This window comes from Ictalurus punctatus, chromosome 14 (genome assembly GCF_001660625.3).
Source record: "Ictalurus punctatus breed USDA103 chromosome 14, Coco_2.0, whole genome shotgun sequence".
NCBI lineage: Eukaryota > Metazoa > Chordata > Actinopteri > Siluriformes > Ictaluridae > Ictalurus > Ictalurus punctatus.
Window position 1 is genome coordinate 28,775,086 of NC_030429.2, and position 21,394 is coordinate 28,796,479.

A 21,394-nucleotide genomic window follows, 5' to 3' on the forward strand; every position below is an offset into this window, starting at 1 on the left:
CTCTTCAAGTAAGCTCTTAACTGTGATTGCATCCGTCCCAAACCTCATTGCATGACACTAATGTATTGAATGGGCTGAATAAGGATTTCTAATTCATGTTAAAGGCACACTATAAGTTTTGGCCCTCTAGCAGTTCAAAAATAAAACTGCATGCGTTTTGTAGAGAAACACTAGTGCCTTGGCTCTGGATGTCTGTGCTGGTGAATATAGTTTGTGGCACCAGTCAGTGTGAGGAGAAATGGATATACGCTGCTGTTGTTTTTTTAAACCACTAAAGGTGTTGAAACAGAAACATCCTCTGATTCTGAGCAGGAAAACAAGGCGTGTAAATGTCTGTATGAGTTCCAGTTTACGTGAGCATGACGTGAGCAGAGCAGAAGGAAAGATAATGTACTTTGCATGACTCTGTAGCAGCTAAACACATACAGTGATAGCTTAGCTGTGCCTCCTCTTGGCTAGCGGCACCAAACTAGCCTAGTTAGAAAAGTTTTAGATTTTACCAGACTGGTCGTCCTACACACGCTGACATCACCCGAGGCAAATTTTATGATAAATCCAACTTTTTCTGATCATGCCATACATTGAAGTTCCTTCAGCATCAGCTTCCATAAAACAAAACTTAGGCTACTAGCTGAGCTGGAAAAAAGCATGGAGAGGAATCTGGGCTCCGCCCCGGATGGTTAACAGTTCAGCTAACGCCCCTGTTTTTGACCAATTGGAAACCATTTTTAAATTAATTACGTTACAAAAGTTGTTAACAACTGCTACAGTAGTCTGATAAGATCAAACGTCGTACCGATCGTGTCGCATGTTTTATTTGGAGTGAATTGTTCTTTCTCATAACTAAAAATAGAGATTATTCTACTGTGCTTAAAACATTTGTCACTAGGTTCAGTAGATAAAAGCAGTTGGATGGAAAGGGTCACAAGCTCACTAATTAGACAGCTGAAAACGTTGTTAGCTTCGCTACCCATTAGGTTTATAATTTGCACAGACCTTCCTTGAAAATAAAATCCAGCACTGTGAAATAACACCCCATGTAGAAATCAGCCTTCACAATAGATAATGTTTTACAGTGGACTCTGTTAGAGAGTGACAGCTATCTATCATTTCAATAAAATATCTTGGCAGTTGAGTAAGAAAAAAACATCTCTGGGTCACGTTTAAAACCTTTTAAATCTCTGAGTTGTCGCCATCGCTGAAAAGCCAAGCCAATGTTGATTCTGGTTTTATTACCAACTCTTCCGTTTTCCCTTTTTGCCTGTAGACTCTGCTCCGTTTGGCGTTTCTTGGTTTTTACAACCGGTGATTCCCGGAAGTTTGCCATTTTGCATGGGCCATGGCCTCGCTCGTTGTGATAACTAACCTACGCTACTCCCTCACTTTACATGCAACAAATCAGCCAGAGCTTCTTTTTTCTGTTTATGGATAATATGAGACACGCACGGGCGAATGATGTATGTACGCAATGTCCAACGAAATCCGTCCTGACAGGTCTAAAATATAAATACTTATAACAGACTTACCTTAGTGAATCAGAGGAAGACAAAAACCCTGGACGATGGATTTGTGATACTCATTATTTAAATTTAGCTTCTTTTGGACAAAGAAAGTTACATAGTGTACCGTTAAAAGAGCGACTTGTACGGCGGACACTGCACATCAACGGATTTAAAAATTTAAACTTGACATTATCTTCAAGGAGATGTTTATGTAACAGTTACGGAAGGAGTCTCCAGTGTCATGGCTTTGTAACAGTCCGAGGTAAAGCTGAAACTTTTCTGACATTTTTATATTCAGTTTTCTCAGTAAGCTACGTTTTTGTTTTTTTACTATTAGCTTCGAGAGAGAGAGAATAAAGAGCCGGCTGGTGAGGGAGCGACCGTTTATAGCTGCTATAGCGTAAGTGACAACGGGAACTAACTTGTTTTCCAAACATTAAATGGATAAAAACAAAGTGTCTGGAAGAGGAATAAAACACTTGGGGATGTGCGGTTTTAGGAAAAGAATCAACTTCAGGGTGTTAACAGTAACTCTGCTTCATCACACAACCCTGTTACTCAGTATTTTCCCAAACTGGGTTCTTCTGTTCTTAAAGTGTGAGTAAATTTATGCAGGAGATGATAAAAGTCTCAGATTACCAGTATTTTAACATCATAACCACAGACACAAGGTGAGAACTTCCATCCACATGCGCAGCTTCTTTACAAAAACCTTATCTTACCTCCTCCGTAAATCTGGCACAGATAAGGGAATCTCCACACATTTCCAAGTCCCACCGCAAATCCGATACACGTGAGCAGATACTGGATTTTGTTGTCCCATTTCGGCCTCTCTTTTTTGTTTTCTTCCTGAGCTGCTCTATCCTCCATTACTGTACGTATTTCCTGTATGGTTCCTCTTCTTGAGCTCAGTGACTCTCACGGAAACAGTCAAAATGAGATCAGTTGTGATCTGCAGCTTTTATTGATTTTGGAGAACGGACCAATAAGGTCTGAGCGTTTCTGGGAGAATATTCCTCACTTGTTTAATGGATAACCTAAACAGAGTCGAGCCAAATCACAGCACAATCATCCACATATAAAAAAAAAGATTAAAAAATGTAAATGAGATTTTATGAAAGCAAAGGTTGTGCACATTTACGGCTGTAATGTTTTATAAGGTGCATTAGGTTTTTATGTGGACTTTTTATATGGACCGTTTCCCAGGATTCAGAGAATGTCTGGCGTCGTAAAACAAAAAGTGTAATGCGTGAAAACAAGCTGTCTTAAACAATATGTAAACATTTAAATAGATAGATAGATAGTTACATTGATATAAGAATTCAACCAAAAAAACATACTGGAAGACAAATATATTAACATTCTAAACATGACATTGATTTATTTATTTATTTTTAGTTTATTGTGACCGTGCTAAGACAAATTTTTTCCGGACGTCTTTTACAACACTGCTTCCATATGAACTTACATAGAGCCACTCCAGGAACACAGAGGCACGGAATTCCGGCCAGGATGAATATGATGCCACTGACCCAATCAGGAACATCGCTTCAGACAGTGCTGGGAAACCCGGCTGTAGGAAAGCAAGGAGATGAAAGTTTAAAAATTCCGGTGCACTTTTTCATCCTAAAACTTCAGACAATGTTCTCTGACTAGATCAGACTGTTTTCTTACAGAACCCTTACAGAAGAATCAGAAAAATGGTTTTCTTTTAATGTTTTCAGAACATTTCCCAAATTTTACAGTTGTACGATCCAAACTACTATTTACATTTGTTCTTATACTGATGTGATGCATGTACACTACCGGTCAGAAGTTTGTAGACACTTGACTGAAATGTTTCTCAAGATGTTAAAAATCTTTTGATCTGAAGGAGTGTGGTTAAATGTTTGAAATCTGTGTTGTAGACAAAAATATAATCGTGCCAACATATTCATTTCTTTCATTAGGAAATTAACATTTTATTTACAAAAAAAATTATTTAAACAGACAACTAGGGGGGAAATATTCAGAAAAGCAGAGCGTAGGTGGAACTCCTTTAATACCGTTTAAAAAGCATCTCAGGGAAATTCCTCAAGACATCTGTTGAGAAAACGCCAAGAATATATTTCTGGAACTTCTAGGCACAAAGGGCATCGAGTTTGAAGATGCTAAAATCTAAAATTATTCTGATTTATTTTGGATTTTTTATCACAACATAATTCCCATAGTTCCGTTGGTGTTATTCCAGAGTTTTGATGACTTTTTTATTATTGTAATATGTGGGAAAAAATTTAAATAAAGAATGAGTGTCTAAACTTTTGACCGGTAGTGTATTTATTTAAATTGTATATATTTACTTTGTATTGTCTAACAGTTTTATTGAAATGCATCAGACTTGCTAGTTTTGGCTAGGTGTCTTACTTGAATGTACAAAACATATTAACTCGTGAACTTGTACATCTCGCAGTGAACGTAAACCTCTTGGAACATTAACTTTTAGAAAGCATTCATTATGAAGCCAAACTTTATTCCATCACATTTTCAGAACACTGCACTCACGTTGTATGTATTACTGACTTTCTGAGAACATTTTCTGTTAGCTTTACAGAGGGAAGGAAGAATACTGAGTCAGGATCCCAGACAATGTAGGTTAGCTTTTTGCTAACAGTCTTCATGAAGTACAAAACGAGGATGACCAGGAGGATGAGAGGACTGAGGACTCTCCACATAGTCTGCCAGAAGATGTTGGGCTTGTGACCGACCATGAACTCCATGTCCTTATTAAACCTGATGTGAAAGATCAAGTTAACCAGAAGCTTCCAAGCCAAACACAACAGAGTCAAATGGGGTAACTAGACACCTGGATACCTGTCAAGGCAATTAATATAAACCGACACAATCAGCTCACAAAGATCTACCATGAGCAGTGGGATAGACGCTGCGAACCCATCGAACAGAGCTAGCCAATAGTTTCCAGAAGACTGCACAAACACAAGTGCAATGATGAAGGAGACCACACATGTCTGACCTGCAAAACAGACAATCCACATTTGTCTATAAACTAAAAAAGCTCTCAATAAAGTTCAGAGTCCAAATGTTCCGTCAGTATTTACATCGGAATTTACATGCGGGCGTTTACCGAGACGCGGGTTTTTGAACTGAGTGCTGATAAAAAGCCGGATGGTCCCTCTCCTCTTTAGTCCTCTTTAGTTTAGAGGACGTGGCATCCATGGTTTCCAAAAACATTTCGACATGAAAAATTTCGATTCCCCTGCGCACAAATTTCTCCAGATTCTCTGAATCTTTTGATGATATTACGTACTGTAGATGATGAGATATTCACAGTCTTCACAATTTTACGCTGAGGAACATTATTCTGAAATTGTTCCACAAATTGTAGATGCAGTTTAATCGCAGATTAGTGAACCTCTGCCCATCTTTACTTCTGAAAGACTCTCTAAGCTCCTCTTTTTATATCCAATCATCCCACTGACCTGTTCTCAATTCTCCTCCCGCTGTTTATTTTTACTAACACTTACTTTTCCAGCCTTTTGTTGCCCCGTCCCAACTTTCTTGAGACGTGTTGCAGCCATCAAATTAAAAATTACCTTATTTGTTTTTCTTAAAACGGTACGTTTCCTCAGTTTAAACATGTGATATGTTTCCTATGTTCTGTTGGGAATAACACACGGGTTTATGAGATTTGCAAATCATTGCATTCTATTTTTATTTACATTTTACACAGGCCCCAACTTTTTTTTGGAATTGAGCTTGTATGCAGTATAGAGTCGGGTTGCGCAGCTGCGTAAGCAGATCTGAGAACATTGTATATTAGTAATTTAGATTAGCAATCTGAATTAACCCACTGGAGCTGAAAATAATTCTCAAGGTTGGATGTTGATGAAATTTTTTTTCCTGTTGGCATTTCTTGTATAATAAACATTATACATCTCACCAAGTCCAGTAAGGTAAGGGCTGATGACCTCCAGACCCCAGTGCAGCCCTTCCTCAGTCTCTGTCTGATGGCAAACTCCAGATGTAGGAGAGGAATTCCCTCCAGGACCAGAAGCAGGAGGAACAGGATCATGAACGCTCCTGGAGACATCAGCGTATTCAGAAATTATTCAGGAATTGTGATGTAATTATGCTGCATTCAACTTAACATGGAAGTGGAACATCTGATGCAGTCAGTATTATGTAACGTTCAAGCTGGGTGCGTTTGAGTGTGGAAAAAACATACACGCCTCCATGAGCGCTTGGGTTTTGTTAGCAACAAGCTAGTCAGCTAACAGTGATCATGAGTTCATGATGTGTATGTTTATGAGTGAGCTCACTATACTTTACTTACTTATTATAATTTAGTTTATAGTAGTGGTCATATTTTATTTAGTGTGTAATATTGAGGACACCTTCCCAGCTTTCTACGTAGAAGTTCCCAGCTGAGATTCACTTCATCTGAATGTGGCATTCGTTTTTATAGACAGCTTCAGTACACAAATCTCAGCCAGTTCAGTTTTCCTTACTTATTTGATGTCTGTCTGTCTGTAAGTCAGGACTGAGTGAATATTGTGTAACATCCACACTTTAACCGGTACTGTATGTCTGAAGCTCAACACTTCACAGCACATTTTATCAGCAGTTTGAATTATTATTGAATTATTACTGGATGATCTGATTAGTGGAGCCTAACGCTTATTTTTTTTAAACCAATGCATCTAGGACTTAAACATGGAATGTAAGATTACAGAATTGGATGAACATTCTTCTTCTTCTTCTTCTTCTTATTCTTCTTCTCTTCTTCTTCTTCTTCTCTTCTTCTTCTTCTTCTCTTCTTCTTCTTCTTCTTCTCTTCTTCTTCTTCTCTTCTTCTTCTTCTCTTCTTCTTCTTCTTCTCTTCTTCTCTTCTTCTTCTTCTTCTTCTTCTTCTCTTCTTCTTCTTCTTCTTCTTCTCTTCTTCTTCTTCTTCTTCTTCTTCTTCTTCTTCTCTTCTTCTTCTTCTTCTTCTCTTCTTCTTCTTCTCTTCTTCTTCTTCTCTTCTTCTTCTTCTTCTTCTTCTCTTCTTCTTCTTCTCTTCTTCTTCTCTTCTTCTTCTTCTCTTCTTCTTCTTCTCTTCTTCTTCTTCTTCTTCTTCTTCTCTTCTTCTTCTTCTTCTTCTTCTATTCTTCTTCTTCTCTTCTTCTTCTTCTTCTACTTCTTATTATTATTATTAATCTGAATCTGTATTCCTCACAGGTCAGGAGCATGACATTTTGTGACATTAGACTAAACTCATACTTTTAGTAGACAGTTGAGATACTCATTTTCTGTTTAGTATAACCATAGGCTCAAAAATGTTTAGTAACTAATAACCAAACCTAGCTTCTACAGCTTCTCAGTACACAGTTTAGTCCAATTCTTTACCAACCCAAAGAGGACAGTTCCTACCTCCACCATGGCACAGGTAGGGGAACCTCCGGACGTTCCCCAGTTCCCCACACAGGTGAGCATGTACTGAGCTTTATTGTCCCACTGAGGACGGTCTCCAGCCTGGACCTTGTCCATGTGCTCCAGCTCAGCATGGGAGGGGATTCGGTCCTCCAGACCCGGGTTCGGCAGCTTCAGCTCCATTCCTGCTCTCCGTCCTCAAACAGAGACCTGCTTCTGGTGGCTATCTGATGGTGTGCATGTATGATTATACAGGTGTACACCTATAGATATGTGTGTGTGTGTGTGTGTGTGTGTGTGTGTGTGTGTGTGTGTGTGTGTGTGTGTGTAAAAGTTCTTGAACCCTGTATTATTAAAGACCTTCAGCACTTGGATGGTTTTATATTCAGAATGTAGATATTTTCTAAATAAGATAAGTGCTAATGCATACCGGTAGAGCATGAACGCTTTATTTCCCAATACTGACGCTTAACAATGCCGTGACTTCACAAGTATTTTTATTGGCGCTCTGCTTCAGTGCAATCTTAACAAATTCAACCAACTAAAAGCCGTGACAAACTGCAAGAAAAAAAAAAGAAACAAATGCATTTACATATAAACGTTGTTTTCTGTACAACAATTAATTCTATATTCTAACTCTAACACAAACCTTTCCACAGGAGCAGAAGAATGGTTGTTGAAGGAACTATAAATTCTTCTGATTATAAATTATTTCTCGTGATTGTTTTGTCAGATTTTGGATTTTCTGGAGAACCATGTGGTTCGTTGTTCACGTTCACCTTTCTCTAGTGCTTTAGTCCTTTCTCCATTACATGAAGCTGGTCAGTTTGTAGTTCTACACGTTCTTCAGTTCTGTCTGTACTTGAGCTGAAATGGTACAAATGACTGGTTTCTGCTCATCTTCTTTCCCACAGCAGCGCTTCCTGATGAATTTATAACCAGCGACTAGTGGGATAATGAGGGCAGGGACTCCGGAAAGGATGAAGATGATGATATTGATCCATCCGGGGTAGTGCAGAACATCTAAATTGGGGAAGTCTTTCTGTAAAAAAAATAAAATAAATAAATACAAAAACTGCTGAAGGTTCGAAACGAATCAGTGTTCATTTCTCTAATGAACATGAAAGAACATTCGTAAATAAGTGTAATGATACGTATTCATTTACATTCAGGTTATTTATATCATTTTTATTTTTATCAGTTTTATTAATGTGCTAGTTCTAATATGTCATCGTTGCTATAGTAACAGCTCATGCACAGGGGCGTGTACAGCAGATGCTCCACTAATAATAATAATGTTATTTGTGGTCTTATTAACTTAAAGAGAGAGAATAGAGAGAGAGAATGAATGAGAGAATAGAGAGATGGAAGGTGAGGGAACGACTTATAGCTGCTCGTACATTTATAGCTGCTCGTACGTTTATAGCTGCTCGTACGTTTATAGCTGCTCGTAAGTGATAACAGGAACTAATTAAGTTTCACAGATGTTCCACAACATTAAATGGATAAAAAATTATGGCATGTTGTTCTTTTATAAATAAAAAATTGTAATTATTGGCAAGTTGCTGTGGTATAAGAGGAATATAACACTTGTAGTAGTGCTGTTATAGGAAAATAATAAACGTGTTGGTAACACTAACTCTGAGGTTTTATTCCTTACATAACGGACATCGAACACGAAGAGCATGAAATGAAGACACACGGAAGACAACAAGACTCTATATGTTTATCTGTTAAAGATCAGATTTGGGAGGACAGCTGTACCGATTCAGGGTTCCAGGCGATGTAGGTGAGCTCCCTGGTGGCAGTGGAGACCAGGTAGAAGATGAAGATAACGAGAACGATGAGAGGACTGATCACTCTCCACGTGGCCTGCCAGAAGAAATTGGGTTTGTGTCCGATCATGAACTCAATATCTTCATTGAACCTGTGAGGAAGAAAAAACAGGACTCTAATGACTGTAATGCAAGCATGAGACACACACACACACACACACACACACACACACACACACACACACACACACACACACACACACACACACACATTTAATGAGCAAACCTGAGTAAACAAAAAAACTATAGAAAACCCCCCCAGAATAACAGTGTGAGAAATACACAGCTACAACATACACATATAAACTAAAAATAAATAAAATAACATTAATGCACACACACAAGCCAAAGATTCCTCCTTTGTTTTTGCTATTATTATTATTATTATTATTATTATTTTTATTATTATTATTATTATTATTATTATTATTCACTCTTTTCAAAATCATTTTAATTAGTTTTAATTTAAAGCACTTCCTCTATTTTGGTGTTTTTTAATTTTTAATTTAGCTTTAATTTCAGTCATTTTAACTTCAAATTTTACTTTTATTTTTCATTATAAAATTTCTTTCTACTAAATTTTTCATCTTCACTGTGTATAGAAACAGTTGTATATAATAATAATAATAATAATAATAATAATAATAATAATAATAATAATAATAATTGGTAAGTATTAAGTATACAATTATTTTAAACTTTTGTAACTTGGCTTTGAACTCAAAATAGTTTTACTTCCTTATTTTTTAAATCTTTTTTCAAAATGTATATTTCATTTTATTCTGTCGTGTATCTGTAATCCTGTTTTTAGCGCTATTTTTTGTATTGATATTTGTACATAATCTTTTATTTGATCTTTGTGCATTATAGTACTTACCTTTTTATTACTTCATTAATTTTTTTTCCTACTTGTCGGTACAGCACTCTGAGCTACACTGTGCATGGAAAGTGCTCTATAAATAAAGCTTCTATATAAATATACAGTAAAAATCCACAGTTTTGTGGCTTGTATGTAAAAATCACCTGTAAGCTGAGAACAGGAGCTGCAGTGGGGACTAATCACAGCCTGGCTGTTAGCGTACATGAGCAACAATAATCTTTCATGAGTTCTGTTCTTATTGTGACACACTGAATGTCCATGAAGAAACATTAAGACAGAAGGTCATGTATAAACATGTCACTGCAGGTAAACCTGTTTAAAATGTGGTAAAACACAACCACTAGCAGAAACTCATCACCGCTACAAACTGCAGCTCGACTAGCGACACTCCACATCAAATCAGTTCAGTTTAAAAGTTCCGCTATAAAATCTCTACTTTTAATTTGTTTCACTTTGAGCTATGAGCTGCTTTGCACTTTAGTCCAGGTTCATTTTTCAGCTTGCTAACAGAAAGCATATTTAGCCAGTTAGCATATTACAGTGCACAAAACATGCTAAAAGATAAGACAGATTTTATAATCCAAACAGAGCAAAGAGCAAACAGCTAATTCTTTATCTTCACTGTATTTATCTTCACAGTAATAAAACAGATTGATTGAGGACTTGGAGTTCAGCCTGGTTTAGCCTGCGACTAGCAACATGATCCTAATAAACATGGACATGCTAGTGCATGCTAGTAGCTCTTTCCTTCTTTCTGTCTGTCTTTCTTTCTTCCTTAAAGCCCCAGTCTATAATGGTGACACTGTTGAGTTCTGCACTGTGATTGGTCAGAAGGTGTTGATTAATTTTCTATAACAGAAGCTCTGACAATAGCGCGGATTTATATTAATGCACTTGATCTCCCACCAAATAAAAAAAAGATGTAAAGCATGGTGTAGTATCCGGGTCTGACCTGTCTATTCCGTAGATGTAAGCCACAGCGATCATCTCACAGAAGGCGATGATGAGTAAGGGAATGGAGCCGGCGAATCCGTCGAACAGAGCCAGCCAGTATTCACCAGAACGTTGTGTGAAGATCAGAGCAACGGCAAAACACACCAAACAAACAATTCCTGAAATTCAGATATACTCGGTGTTTACTGCCTGTAAAATAGTGTAACGCTCTGAACACATTTACGGCATTCAGCAGATGTCCTTATCCAGAGCAACTTACATTCATCTCATTTATACATCTGCGTAGTTAAGGGCCTTGCTCAAGGGCCCAGCAGTGGAAGCTTAGTAGTGTTGGGATTTGAACTCTTGAAGTCCAATGTCTTAACCACTGAGCTACCTCAGCTAATACTACACCTTTAGTTTTTTTTAAGTGTCGTGTTAGTGTTTAGTCATTTGGTGTAAGCATTAACAGGAAGTTACCCCATGCTGCTGCTGAATTCTGGATTCTGATTGGTCAGATGATATTGATAATCAATAATAAAAAAAAAAAGTTACTGCTCATTTCTAAATCAGTTCGTACAGGAAGTCAGGGAGATTTTTTTTTGTGATTGTTGCAGCCAAAAATGCGTCGTTTCGCTGCGGCTTTAAAAAAATTGTTTCGATGCAGTTTGCGTAGTTTCACGTTAATTAGTGAAATCGCAATCGCACAAAATAGTTTTGCGCGCTCTTTCACAGTGATGTTTGTTGGTAAATGAGACTTTTTAGCTGAACTCATGTTCGACTTGGCTGAATCGAAGAGTGCTTTGGATGAATGCGCGTCGTAATGACGGCACATGACGCGTCTCGGCACAAATCTGCGCTAATTTTTAAAAACTAGCTTGTACTTCTCGAGTCTCCTTTAAAGCAATCAAACAAGATATATGCTAAATTTAACAATAAACAATCAGTTGTTATTTCCTGGGTGAGTTAGCTAGTTAGATGGTTAGCTTTATTGTTTGGTAAATGAATGTGATACACAGCTGAATATTGACCTGTTTTACAGTTGTATACAATTCTTTTAATTGACATGTTAATTTTTAATTTTTCAGTTATGATTTTCTCACAAAAGCTGTGCTTTTTTTCTTCACTCATGATCACACATTATTTATATGATATCATGTGCAATTTCAGGTCATAAACATTGTGAAATTCACCCACACATGTTTTCTATCTATCCATTTTCTGTTGTGTGTGTGTGTGTGTGTGTGTGTGGGGGGGGGGGGGTTATACCAGGAGGAAACCCCTTAAGCATGGTATGATCAGGTGATTTTTGCATAAGGATATAGAATGTGTTAAAGTGATGGCTAAATTTGGTCTGCTTCAAATCTTTTGTTTTTATAATGGTAATAAAATGGACGTCTGGTACCTGTTAGGACCTCTTTAGGCCATCTCTTGGGGAAGATGTTCAGATCCTGCAGAGGCACCACGACCCCCTCAATGCTGCCGAACATGGTGGAAAGTCCGAGACAGAAGAGCATGATGAAGAACAGCACTGCCCACAGAGGAGAAATGGGCATCTTGGTGATGGCCTCTGTGAACACAATGAAGGCCAGACCAGTACCTTCTACTCCCTGGTGGAACATGGAGTAAGATGCTAATTCAACTGCGAGGTTTGTTTAAGACATTATTCAATGCAAGATCGTAGAAAACCAACAATTGTACTGTGGGATGGTAGATCAGATTGCTAAATTGGGGCTAAAGGCCTCAATGTACCCCTGTGAATATGGAACCTCCTTCTCAAGCTGCCACCTCTTACACTCTCTGTGGTTTCATGTTGGCCACCGTGTACGAGTGCTCCAGTACTGCAGGTTGCCTTATTAAAAATTTATTCCAATTTCCTTGGCTACAGGCAGAAGATCACCTGCTGCAACATGCTGACAGCATGAGCTATGGTGATATGAGAGGTCACGGGCTTGGTGTTCGCCCCACTGCCATGTGCACGCTAAGTAAGCTGAGGTCTTAAGGGTTTAAAATGGAACCTACTGTAGTTGGTCATGAGGTCTCACCTGGCTGAGGAGATTCTGCAAATTACAGGTCTTCAGATCAAGCCCCTGAATTACTGATGGTGATGTGTTGTTGAGAAAATTTAGGACTTCATTGTAGTTATTCTCAGTTAGGTTTCCCTCTGGAAGGTCAAACTCATTCATGAGGGCCATGATGTTCCTGTTCACCAACACAGAGAGAGGCACAGCGAGGTTTGGTTTTGGTGGTACTACTGATATTTAGATGTTTAGAAGGCTCCCCACCAGGAGCTGGAGCTTGAGAACCAGGTTCAGATTTATCCCAGGAAAGGATATCATCACATACCCATTGAGACAGTCATCAAACTTCTCCATGGCTCTGAAGCCGATGATGGAATAGATGACAATGGCAGAGTAAACTGACGTGAGCCCGTTGATGATGGAGATGATAACAGCATCCTGTTCACAGTTGTTACTAAAAAACACAGTTAACACACGTGAGTTTAACAGAATAATAAGTATGATGTATGCTTCTTGTTTGCTGAAAGATTTACTCACTGTACAGAGTTGTAGCTGGAGAAGGAGATCAGTCCTCCAAAGGCAAGAGAGAAGGAGTAGAACACTTGGGCTCCAGCATCCAGCCATGTGCTGGGATTCGCCAACTCTTTTAACTAGACAAAATCAGATGGCTTCAGTAAAATCTTCAGCTAAAATAAAAGTGTTTGCAAGCACAAACCATTTTTAAAAGGCTTTATGGAATTTTCATTTGGAAAAATCTGAGCTTTCAAGGAATTCTGACTTCCAAGATAACTTACAAGAGGACTTCTAACATGTATAAGGTGTTACCTTAGCTTTATTGCTAGCCATATTAGCACTTTTGGTCAAGACATTTAAGTCCAGCCCCAGGATTATTCTTCATTAGAGGGGTTCAGTCAAATCTGTTAGATATTGACCAAAGAAGCTTCATGCTAAATGCTTTAGATTTCAGTTACTTCATTGCTAGATTGTTCATTTTGCACTGAAGCTTAGCTTTGCTTCCTGTAAAAGTTTTGTTTAGTCTCTGATCTGCTGAAGTCTGGACTGAGAGAACCGCCTGCCCTGACGACTGAGTGGAAATAAGACATGTTATTTCAGGGAGCATCACAAAGCCCAAGCTCAGAGGGTTAGGAATCAGAGTGCTCACATCTGGAGTGAAGAGGTATTTAATCCCTTCCGCAGATCCTTTGAGAGTCAGCCCTCGAATCAGGAAGATGGTGAGGACGACGTACGGCAGCGTGGACGTGATGTAAACAGCCTAGAAAAGACAATAAGCCAAGGAGAGAAGGGATTTTAGACATTTCTGAAAAGCATGTGGTGTTTAAAGCCTGTGGTGAGTCATGCTTAACTTTGGAACTCATGACTAAGCTTGAATGATGAATGAAGGTTTCCTACACACATCAGTTTTATGGTAGTGTAAGATAAAGCAAATAAACCTCCTGACTGATCATAAAACCAACATGGACCTTGACCCGAGACACACCTTGTTTATCGCCTCTGACTATCCATACAGATAGGAATCGATATTCACTGTTAACTCACATTGTCTTTGGATGAAATGACAATAAATTACGGCTTACCTTGCCGGTGGTTTCAATGCCTCGGATGCAGCAGACCCAGAGAACCGTCCATGCTGTAATCAGACACATCACCATCCACCACTGCAACCCACCAGAATCCTCAATGTTATTCGAGATATTCAGAGTTTCTCTGTACCAGAAATAATCCACGGAGGAACTGCGGGCGCATTCTGACACCACACCTGTAGGGGGAGACAGAGAGAAGTAGAAGTTTTTCAAAAAGTTTGTCTCCAGGATGAGAAACATCTTCTAGATCAGTGGTCACCAACCCTATTCCTGGAGATCTACCTTCCTGAAGACTTCAGCTCCAACCATAATCATGCCCATCTGACCATCTAATCATTTCTTTAAGAAGTTCTTGATGAACTGAAACAGATGTGCTAGATTTTGGTTGGAGATTAAAACCTGCATCTCAAGGAAGAGCGTTGGTGTAGATGTATAGAAGTCCAGAGTGTTTGATTATTACAACTTACAGCAGATTAACACACTGGCATAAATAAATCTTACCCAGAGTCACAGAAGTGATGGATATGGCCTAGAAAACCAAGGGCGTAATATAGATACAAATAAATGAATAAATAAATGTAATAATAAAGTAAAATCCAAGACAGCACCTGTTCTGTTTTCATTTATGGGACACTGACTCCATGGCAGTGGATCTTGGAAGGAGTTGAAGAAGTACCACATGACCCAGCCTATGATGGTGTTGTAGTACATTCCAACCATACAGGACACAAGCATGGATGCAGTACCTGTGGAGAAAGAGTTAGCTTAAAGAGTCTCGTCCTACACCCTGAGATCTCACTGTCTTCTCCTCTCGATGTGGACTTTACACTGTAGGATTTTGCTCTCGCAGACAAAAATCTTACATCATAAAAAAGTTCTTGGGTTGTGAGTTAAAATCAACATGTCAGAACACATAATGTGACGTTATTTAGTGTCACTGAGACCAAAGATGGCTGAAGACAAAGTATTGACAGTGTGAGTGCTGCTATGTCGCTTGGCTAGAATCCACCAATAGGAACACAGCTAACCTTTTTTTGTCCATTTTTCCAGATCCAAAATCCAGATTTCTGATTGATGTAGAGATTAAATAAAAGAGCGTACGATTGTATACTATTATTGAGTGATAATCTCTCAGTCAGTCCCTTGATGTTATATCATCCATCTTTCTAATTTTATGTATGTTCTTTATGCTATGATGATGTTTAAGATAACAAGCTTTCCATTCGCTGTAAATAACTGTTTTGTTTATCCAATTTTTGCATTTGTTACACTGTGAGTCTGAGCTCTGACAAACAGACAGGTTTATATTTTCATGTTCTCTATTTTGTGCAAATGAGGTATGACTCAGTGAAGTGACAAATCCAAGTGATTGGCGTGGATGAGTCCACAGACCAGTCCTATGGCTCACGTGGTCTGGCGTTTCTTCTGTTCCCCACCCACAACTTTTTTTCCTACCTGCAATTAGTTCCGGTTTACTGTTTGATGCAAAAATGGAAGAAAAACTGATAAGCATAGTTTCATCTTCTCCTGTCATATACAAGCTCTCATTAAATGTGTATAGAGACAAATAGAAGGAAGTAGCAGAGATCTTTGGTGTCTCTGGTGAGTATATGTAGCTGGTACCGTTCGTTAGCTGTGCTAATCTAATCAGATTGAATCTAGTACAAAGCTCTAGAAGATATATACATATCATCAAAATGTATGATTGATCAAAAGGTCTTATTTGAACATCAAACAGTGAATAAATAAACACACAAAGTGCAACGTTGTAACTCCATTCTCAAATATAAAGCTACCAAACTGTACTTGTCCTTGTCTCTGGTTTGGAGGAAACATCTTTTTTACCTTTAGTGCACCATCAAGTGTACATTTAATTACCTTTTAGGGTTCATCTTTAAAGGTGCACCAGTACTCCTTAAGGTCCTAAACACTGTATTCATGTTTTCAGGTGAAAGATAAACACTAAAGGTAATAAAAGGATGGTGTCACCCTAGCAACAAAGAAAGGTACAGTCTATAACCTTTATTTCTGTCCAGCCACCCAAATTACTCAACTTTGTCCCAGTGTGTGATTCCGGAGGTTACACTCACCGACCCCGGATAAATAGGGATTGATGGACCTCCAAACTCCGACGCTTCCCTTCCTCAGTCTCTGTCCAATGGCGAACTCCAGATGTAGGAGAGGAATTCCCTCCAGGACCAGCAGGATGAGGAACGGGATCATGAACGCTCCTGCACACACAGAAGGAACATGTTGGTATTCTTGATTTTGGTTTTAATTCTAACGGTCTGAGATTTTTTGTAGGATAGGACACGTTTCCAAAGTGGGAATTAATGGTAGACATGGTGGTTGAGAGTTCCAGTTTAACCCCGCACCATCCTCAACAATGTTTGGACCATGAGAATTTTGTGCAGGAGACAGGTATAATTTGAAGGCAGTAGAGTTTTATCTCTACATGATCTGCTGAATCCAAACCTTTTTGATTGGTCTGTTGATGGTTTGAACAAGAGGTGAATCACCTCTAATTACCCAACTGAGTGAGTCTCTTATCAGACTGCTGTACAGGTACAGTAAAATAAACCAACATTATTATTATTATTATTATTATTACATTTTACAGATGGGTGCATACGTACAGTAGAAGCACAACCGGATGACTAAGTCACATTAAAGACAGTGTTTCTTATCTCCAAGCGTGCAGTAAAATAATCTGCATATCTGATGGCGTGGGCTTGTTATGATGATGAATTATCTCATGGACACTTAGAGATAAAAAACCTCGACAGATAAATATCATGTTCAGCTTTTTTCCTACCATCCCTCAATTCATATTAATGATGAATGTTTTATAAACATTCACTTTATGTACAGTATAATAACTCAATATCACCCGTTTTAGTCATCGACATCTTCAGACACAAACCAACGAAAGAAGAGCACTAAAGCTAAAATGTTTCCAATCGTATGAGACCTCACCTCATAAACTGAAAAGCATCAGCAATTTATTAAGCATCACATTTCATAAGTAACTTATGTACATTATACAATCCACAGCATGATCGGCGTTTACACAGGGGTTAAAATTTAAAACCGCTTGGATGTTGAAGTAACTCTGGTTTGTAATTAACTTGTTTTCTGTTAACTATTATTGAGTGCTAATCTCTCATGTTATATAATCTGTCTTTGCTCATTTTATGCATAGACGTCTTTTTACTATTATGATGATGATGATGATGCTTCTTTCCAGTGGCTATTAATAACTGCTTGGTTTATGCAATTTTTGCATTGTTACATTATGAGTCTAAGCCAGGGGTGGGCAATCTTATCTGGAAAGGGCCGGTGTGGTTCAGGTTTTCATTCCAACTGAGCAGAAGCCAAACCTGATTCTACTGAAAGCCAAGATCATCTGATTAAACAGGTGGAATCAGGTGTGGCTCCTGCTCGGTTGGAATGAAACCCTGCACCCACACCGGCCCTTTCAGGATAAGATTGCCCACCCCTGGAAGCTGTGATAAACAGACAGGAGAGTTGTTTTTTGGGGGTTTTTTTTCTCATTTTTGTACAGATTAGGAATGACCCATGAAGTCCATCCATCCATCTCCTATACCACTTATCCTTTCTTGCAGTGTCGCGGGAAACCTGGAGCCTATCCCGGGGAGCATGGGGCACAAGGCGGGGTACACCCTGGACAGGGTGCCAGTCCATCACAGATGACCCATAAAGTGACAAATCCAAATGATTAGTCTAGATAATATCTCGAACCAAGATTATGGCTGTCATGTCACGGCAAACTATCGACTCCATTTCCCAGAATGCACCGCAAACTACAAATAGTTGTAGGCGACGACTACAACTCCCAAACTACACACAGACATGCAGGTTAGTTGTAGTGTGTGATTAGCCTTCCCCAGAAGACTAATCACACACACCTGTTCCCAATCACACTCACACCACACTTTATAAGAGACTGTTCTTTCACTAGACCTTTGTGAAGTAAACGCTCAGTTGATCTGAGGTGATCTCCTTACCATCTCTAGTCTGTTTGCCTGATCATTTGACCTCTATCTGTCCTTGTTGTTGATTTTCCCTTGCCCTTTGGATTATATTCTCTTCCATAAAAGCTCCTAAGTGCACACGCATCCGTCTCAACCTCCATTACATGACAATGACTCATGTGGTCTGACGTTTCTTTAGTTCCCTGCTCACAACTTTAATTCCTACCTGTAATTATCTCCCATTTACTGTTTGATGCAAAAAAATGTAAGAAAAACATTGAAGCTTGGTTTTAATCTTCTTCTCTTATATACAAGCTCTCGTTAAATATGTATAGAGATGTTAGGAACTAAAATAAAGTTTGGAAGGAAGCAGCGGAGATCGCTGGTGTCTCTATCGGGAATATGTTTTCATTTTCACATGGATCAGTCTGTTATTTAATTTGTGTTCAATTAGTTATCTTCACAAGAGATAAAAGTTATCTCCCCAGCTTCGGGTTCCTAGTCGTGTACATATCTAATCCACATGCCTTTCTGTGATGGCTGACTTCATTCATGGATTTTAGTCTTCTGTATTCTAGCAAGGCTAAGCTTCCAACCCAGTGAAGCGTCAAGGGTCGACTTGGACCCCATCCTGAGTCCGTAATCTCCTGATGGTAGGAGGAAACTTTATAAACAGCTTGGGACCTACTCAGTATTTATAAATCATAAACTGCTAAAGGTTCTATTCTAGTCCATCAAATGGATTTAGATTGTTTTTATACTGTAATTAAATTGATGAAATAGAGAAATAAACTCAGGGCTGTAAACTCAGCTGCTGGTAAGATGTGGAACTGATGAAATTCTTCATTAGAAAGCTAAACATTTTATGTCGTTTTTTTTTCCAAAAGAACAGATTTAATGGTTTCACAGAAACTTTCAATTTTAAAAAAATTATTTTTTTATTTATAAAAGAATTTTGCAAACTGAACCCCACCATTTGTGAGGATTCATGGTATATATTAATCCCAGTTAAGTTATATATATATATATATATATATATATATATATATATATATATATATATATATATATATATATATATATATATAGTTGTGCCCAAAAGTTTGCATACCCCTTGGAGAATCTGCTAAATCATAATACTGTTAAATTGTTATTATTTTGTTTAAAGATCTTTTTTTTTCTCCATTTAGTACTGCCCTTGAGACACAAAATAAGACATTTACATGTCTCCCAGAAGACGAAATACTAAGAATTTACACCGATCATCCTGTTCAAAAGCTTACATATTAACTACTGATGTACTGAATGTTCATACATTTGTATGTTCAGAAAGCAACGTTCAGGTAAACGCTGATTAATGAAGTCATGTAAGACGTGTTATTGAGAGACTACACCTTTCCCTAAACCTGTAAAAACCCAGAGCACTCCATCATGGAGCACATGATGTACTGTTTATTATCGCTAGTATGTCAATATTTAACCGTTATTCTCTTTAATTGTCTTCCGCCTCATTGATGCTGCACTTAGTTCTCAAGTTACCGACCATAAAAGTTCTCTTAATGGTACCAAAGAGTTCCGTAAGGTCTCGGTGGATGTTCCAGATTCATATAAAAGGTCACTCTTACAAAATAACTGTTCCGTCTAGTTTCGTTGAAGCCCTGGAGAACCGTGCAGAACCCTACAAAAGAGGGTTTCCCTTCCAGAAAGGGTTCTTTTAGGAACTTTTACCCATTTAAAAAAACAACTCTATAACATCACCTGGAAAGTGGAACCACGGCATAGAGAGAGGGTTTCACTTTAAGAAAAGGTTCCTTTACACAGCATTGAAAGAACTATTGAGGAACCTAAGACTCTTTTTATCTTTTATCAAGCATGAATTTGATCACATCTTTCTAACTGCCTCATGGAGAACCCAAAGATGACAGGTCCTACCTCCACCATGGCTCTGACACAGGTAGGGGAACCTCCAGACGTTCCCCAGTCCCACACAGAACCCCACACAGGTGAGCATGTACTGAGCTTTATTGTCCCACTGAGGACGGTCTCCAGCCTGGACCTTCTCCATGTGCTCCAGCTCAGCATGGGAGGGGATTCGGTCCTCCAGACCCGGGTTCGGCAGCTTCAGCTTCATTCCTGCTCTCTGGAGAACCGCAGTCTGTGTATTCCCTGTGTGTGTGAGAGCTAGACTGAAGACTCCTGTGTGTGTTCTCCAAACGAGTGCTACTCCATTAATAGCGACCTTCAGCACTTGTTTTACTCCCTGTTATCTGTGGATCCATCTGAGTGAGCGAGATAGTGTCAGCTCAGCAAGATACACATACATCCTGAGTTTACAACCGTGTGAAGACCCTTACTGGAACACACACACACACACACACACACACACACACACACACACACACACACACACGCACACTGTATGGTCTCTTTTACAATCTAAGAAAAAGAGAAATATCAATGAGTAAAAGAAATGTCTAGATGTCTGATGGTGTTTGTGGTTTTCAGTTTATCAATGAAATTATTAGTTAGTGATAAACACAATTAAACTATGACTGTGTTTTTAAATCAACACTTTTTTTGTCAATAACACACACACACACACACACACACACACACACACATTCATGATGACAGTGCAGTAATTTTTATTGTATATAAATTTAGCGTGGTATCAGCTGTATATTATCTTTTTGGAAGATGTATATATAAAATACTGAGTAACAGGGTGGTGTGCCCTGCTGAAAAAAAACTATAGAAACCCTCACAGAATTTGTAATGGTTATAATGGGAATTGTATCGGTTTTAATGGAAACTGTAATGGTCCCTGTGGGTCTCTACTGGTAATTTGTTGCTTTCTATATGTGGCATGTTATGTCTAGTGGATACCATTAATGACCAATAATGGTAATAGTATTAATGGTTAGCTAATGGTTTGTGCTGGTATTTGTAGTGGAAACCATTAGACTTTCTGTGATGGTTTCTATTGTTATTTTTTTTTCAGCAGGGTGATGAAGTGGAGTTACTTTTACCAACCTGAAGTTGATTATTTTTCTCTAATAGCACGTCCCCAAATGTTTTATTCAGTACAGTTCAATGCCATGACGTGTTACTGACGTGACCGCGACGTGAAGACGTTACACAGGGTCTAGTGTTCTGTATGGTACACTAACTGAGACACAGGTTTGGTAGTGGAAACACACTCCTGAGTTCTAGCATGACCT

The 21,394-nt window shown here is 38.5% G+C and overlaps 2 protein-coding genes across 2 annotated transcripts in view; both read right to left on the bottom strand.

Moving 5' to 3' along the window:
* The window catches only part of slc6a18 (solute carrier family 6 member 18), a 13,115-nt gene extending 10,066 nt beyond the window's left edge, over positions 1-3,049 (bottom strand). The window contains exons 1-2 of the mRNA XM_017485190.3: positions 2,971-3,049; positions 2,225-2,539 (exon numbers count right to left, since the gene is read on the bottom strand). Of these exons, the coding sequence (XP_017340679.1) occupies positions 2,225-2,372 (148 nt within the window). The 5' untranslated portion in view covers positions 2,373-2,539; positions 2,971-3,049. The remainder of the gene's footprint in view (positions 1-2,224; positions 2,540-2,970) is intronic.
* A 4,339-nt stretch (positions 3,050-7,388) lies between these two features.
* slc6a19a.2 (solute carrier family 6 member 19a, tandem duplicate 2) lies at positions 7,389-20,456 on the bottom strand. Its single transcript, XM_017485189.3, has 12 exons — positions 20,106-20,456; positions 16,269-16,409; positions 14,787-14,924; positions 14,173-14,354; positions 13,740-13,850; positions 13,115-13,227; positions 12,903-13,031; positions 12,602-12,758; positions 11,962-12,166; positions 10,576-10,735; positions 8,673-8,835; positions 7,389-7,950 (listed from the first exon to the last, which is right to left on the bottom strand). The coding sequence occupies exons 1-12, from the start codon at positions 20,302-20,304 to the stop codon at positions 7,744-7,746; spliced, it is 1,905 nt and encodes a 634-aa protein (XP_017340678.1). The 5' UTR covers positions 20,305-20,456; the 3' UTR covers positions 7,389-7,743.
* Between the last annotated feature and the right edge of the window lie 938 nt (positions 20,457-21,394).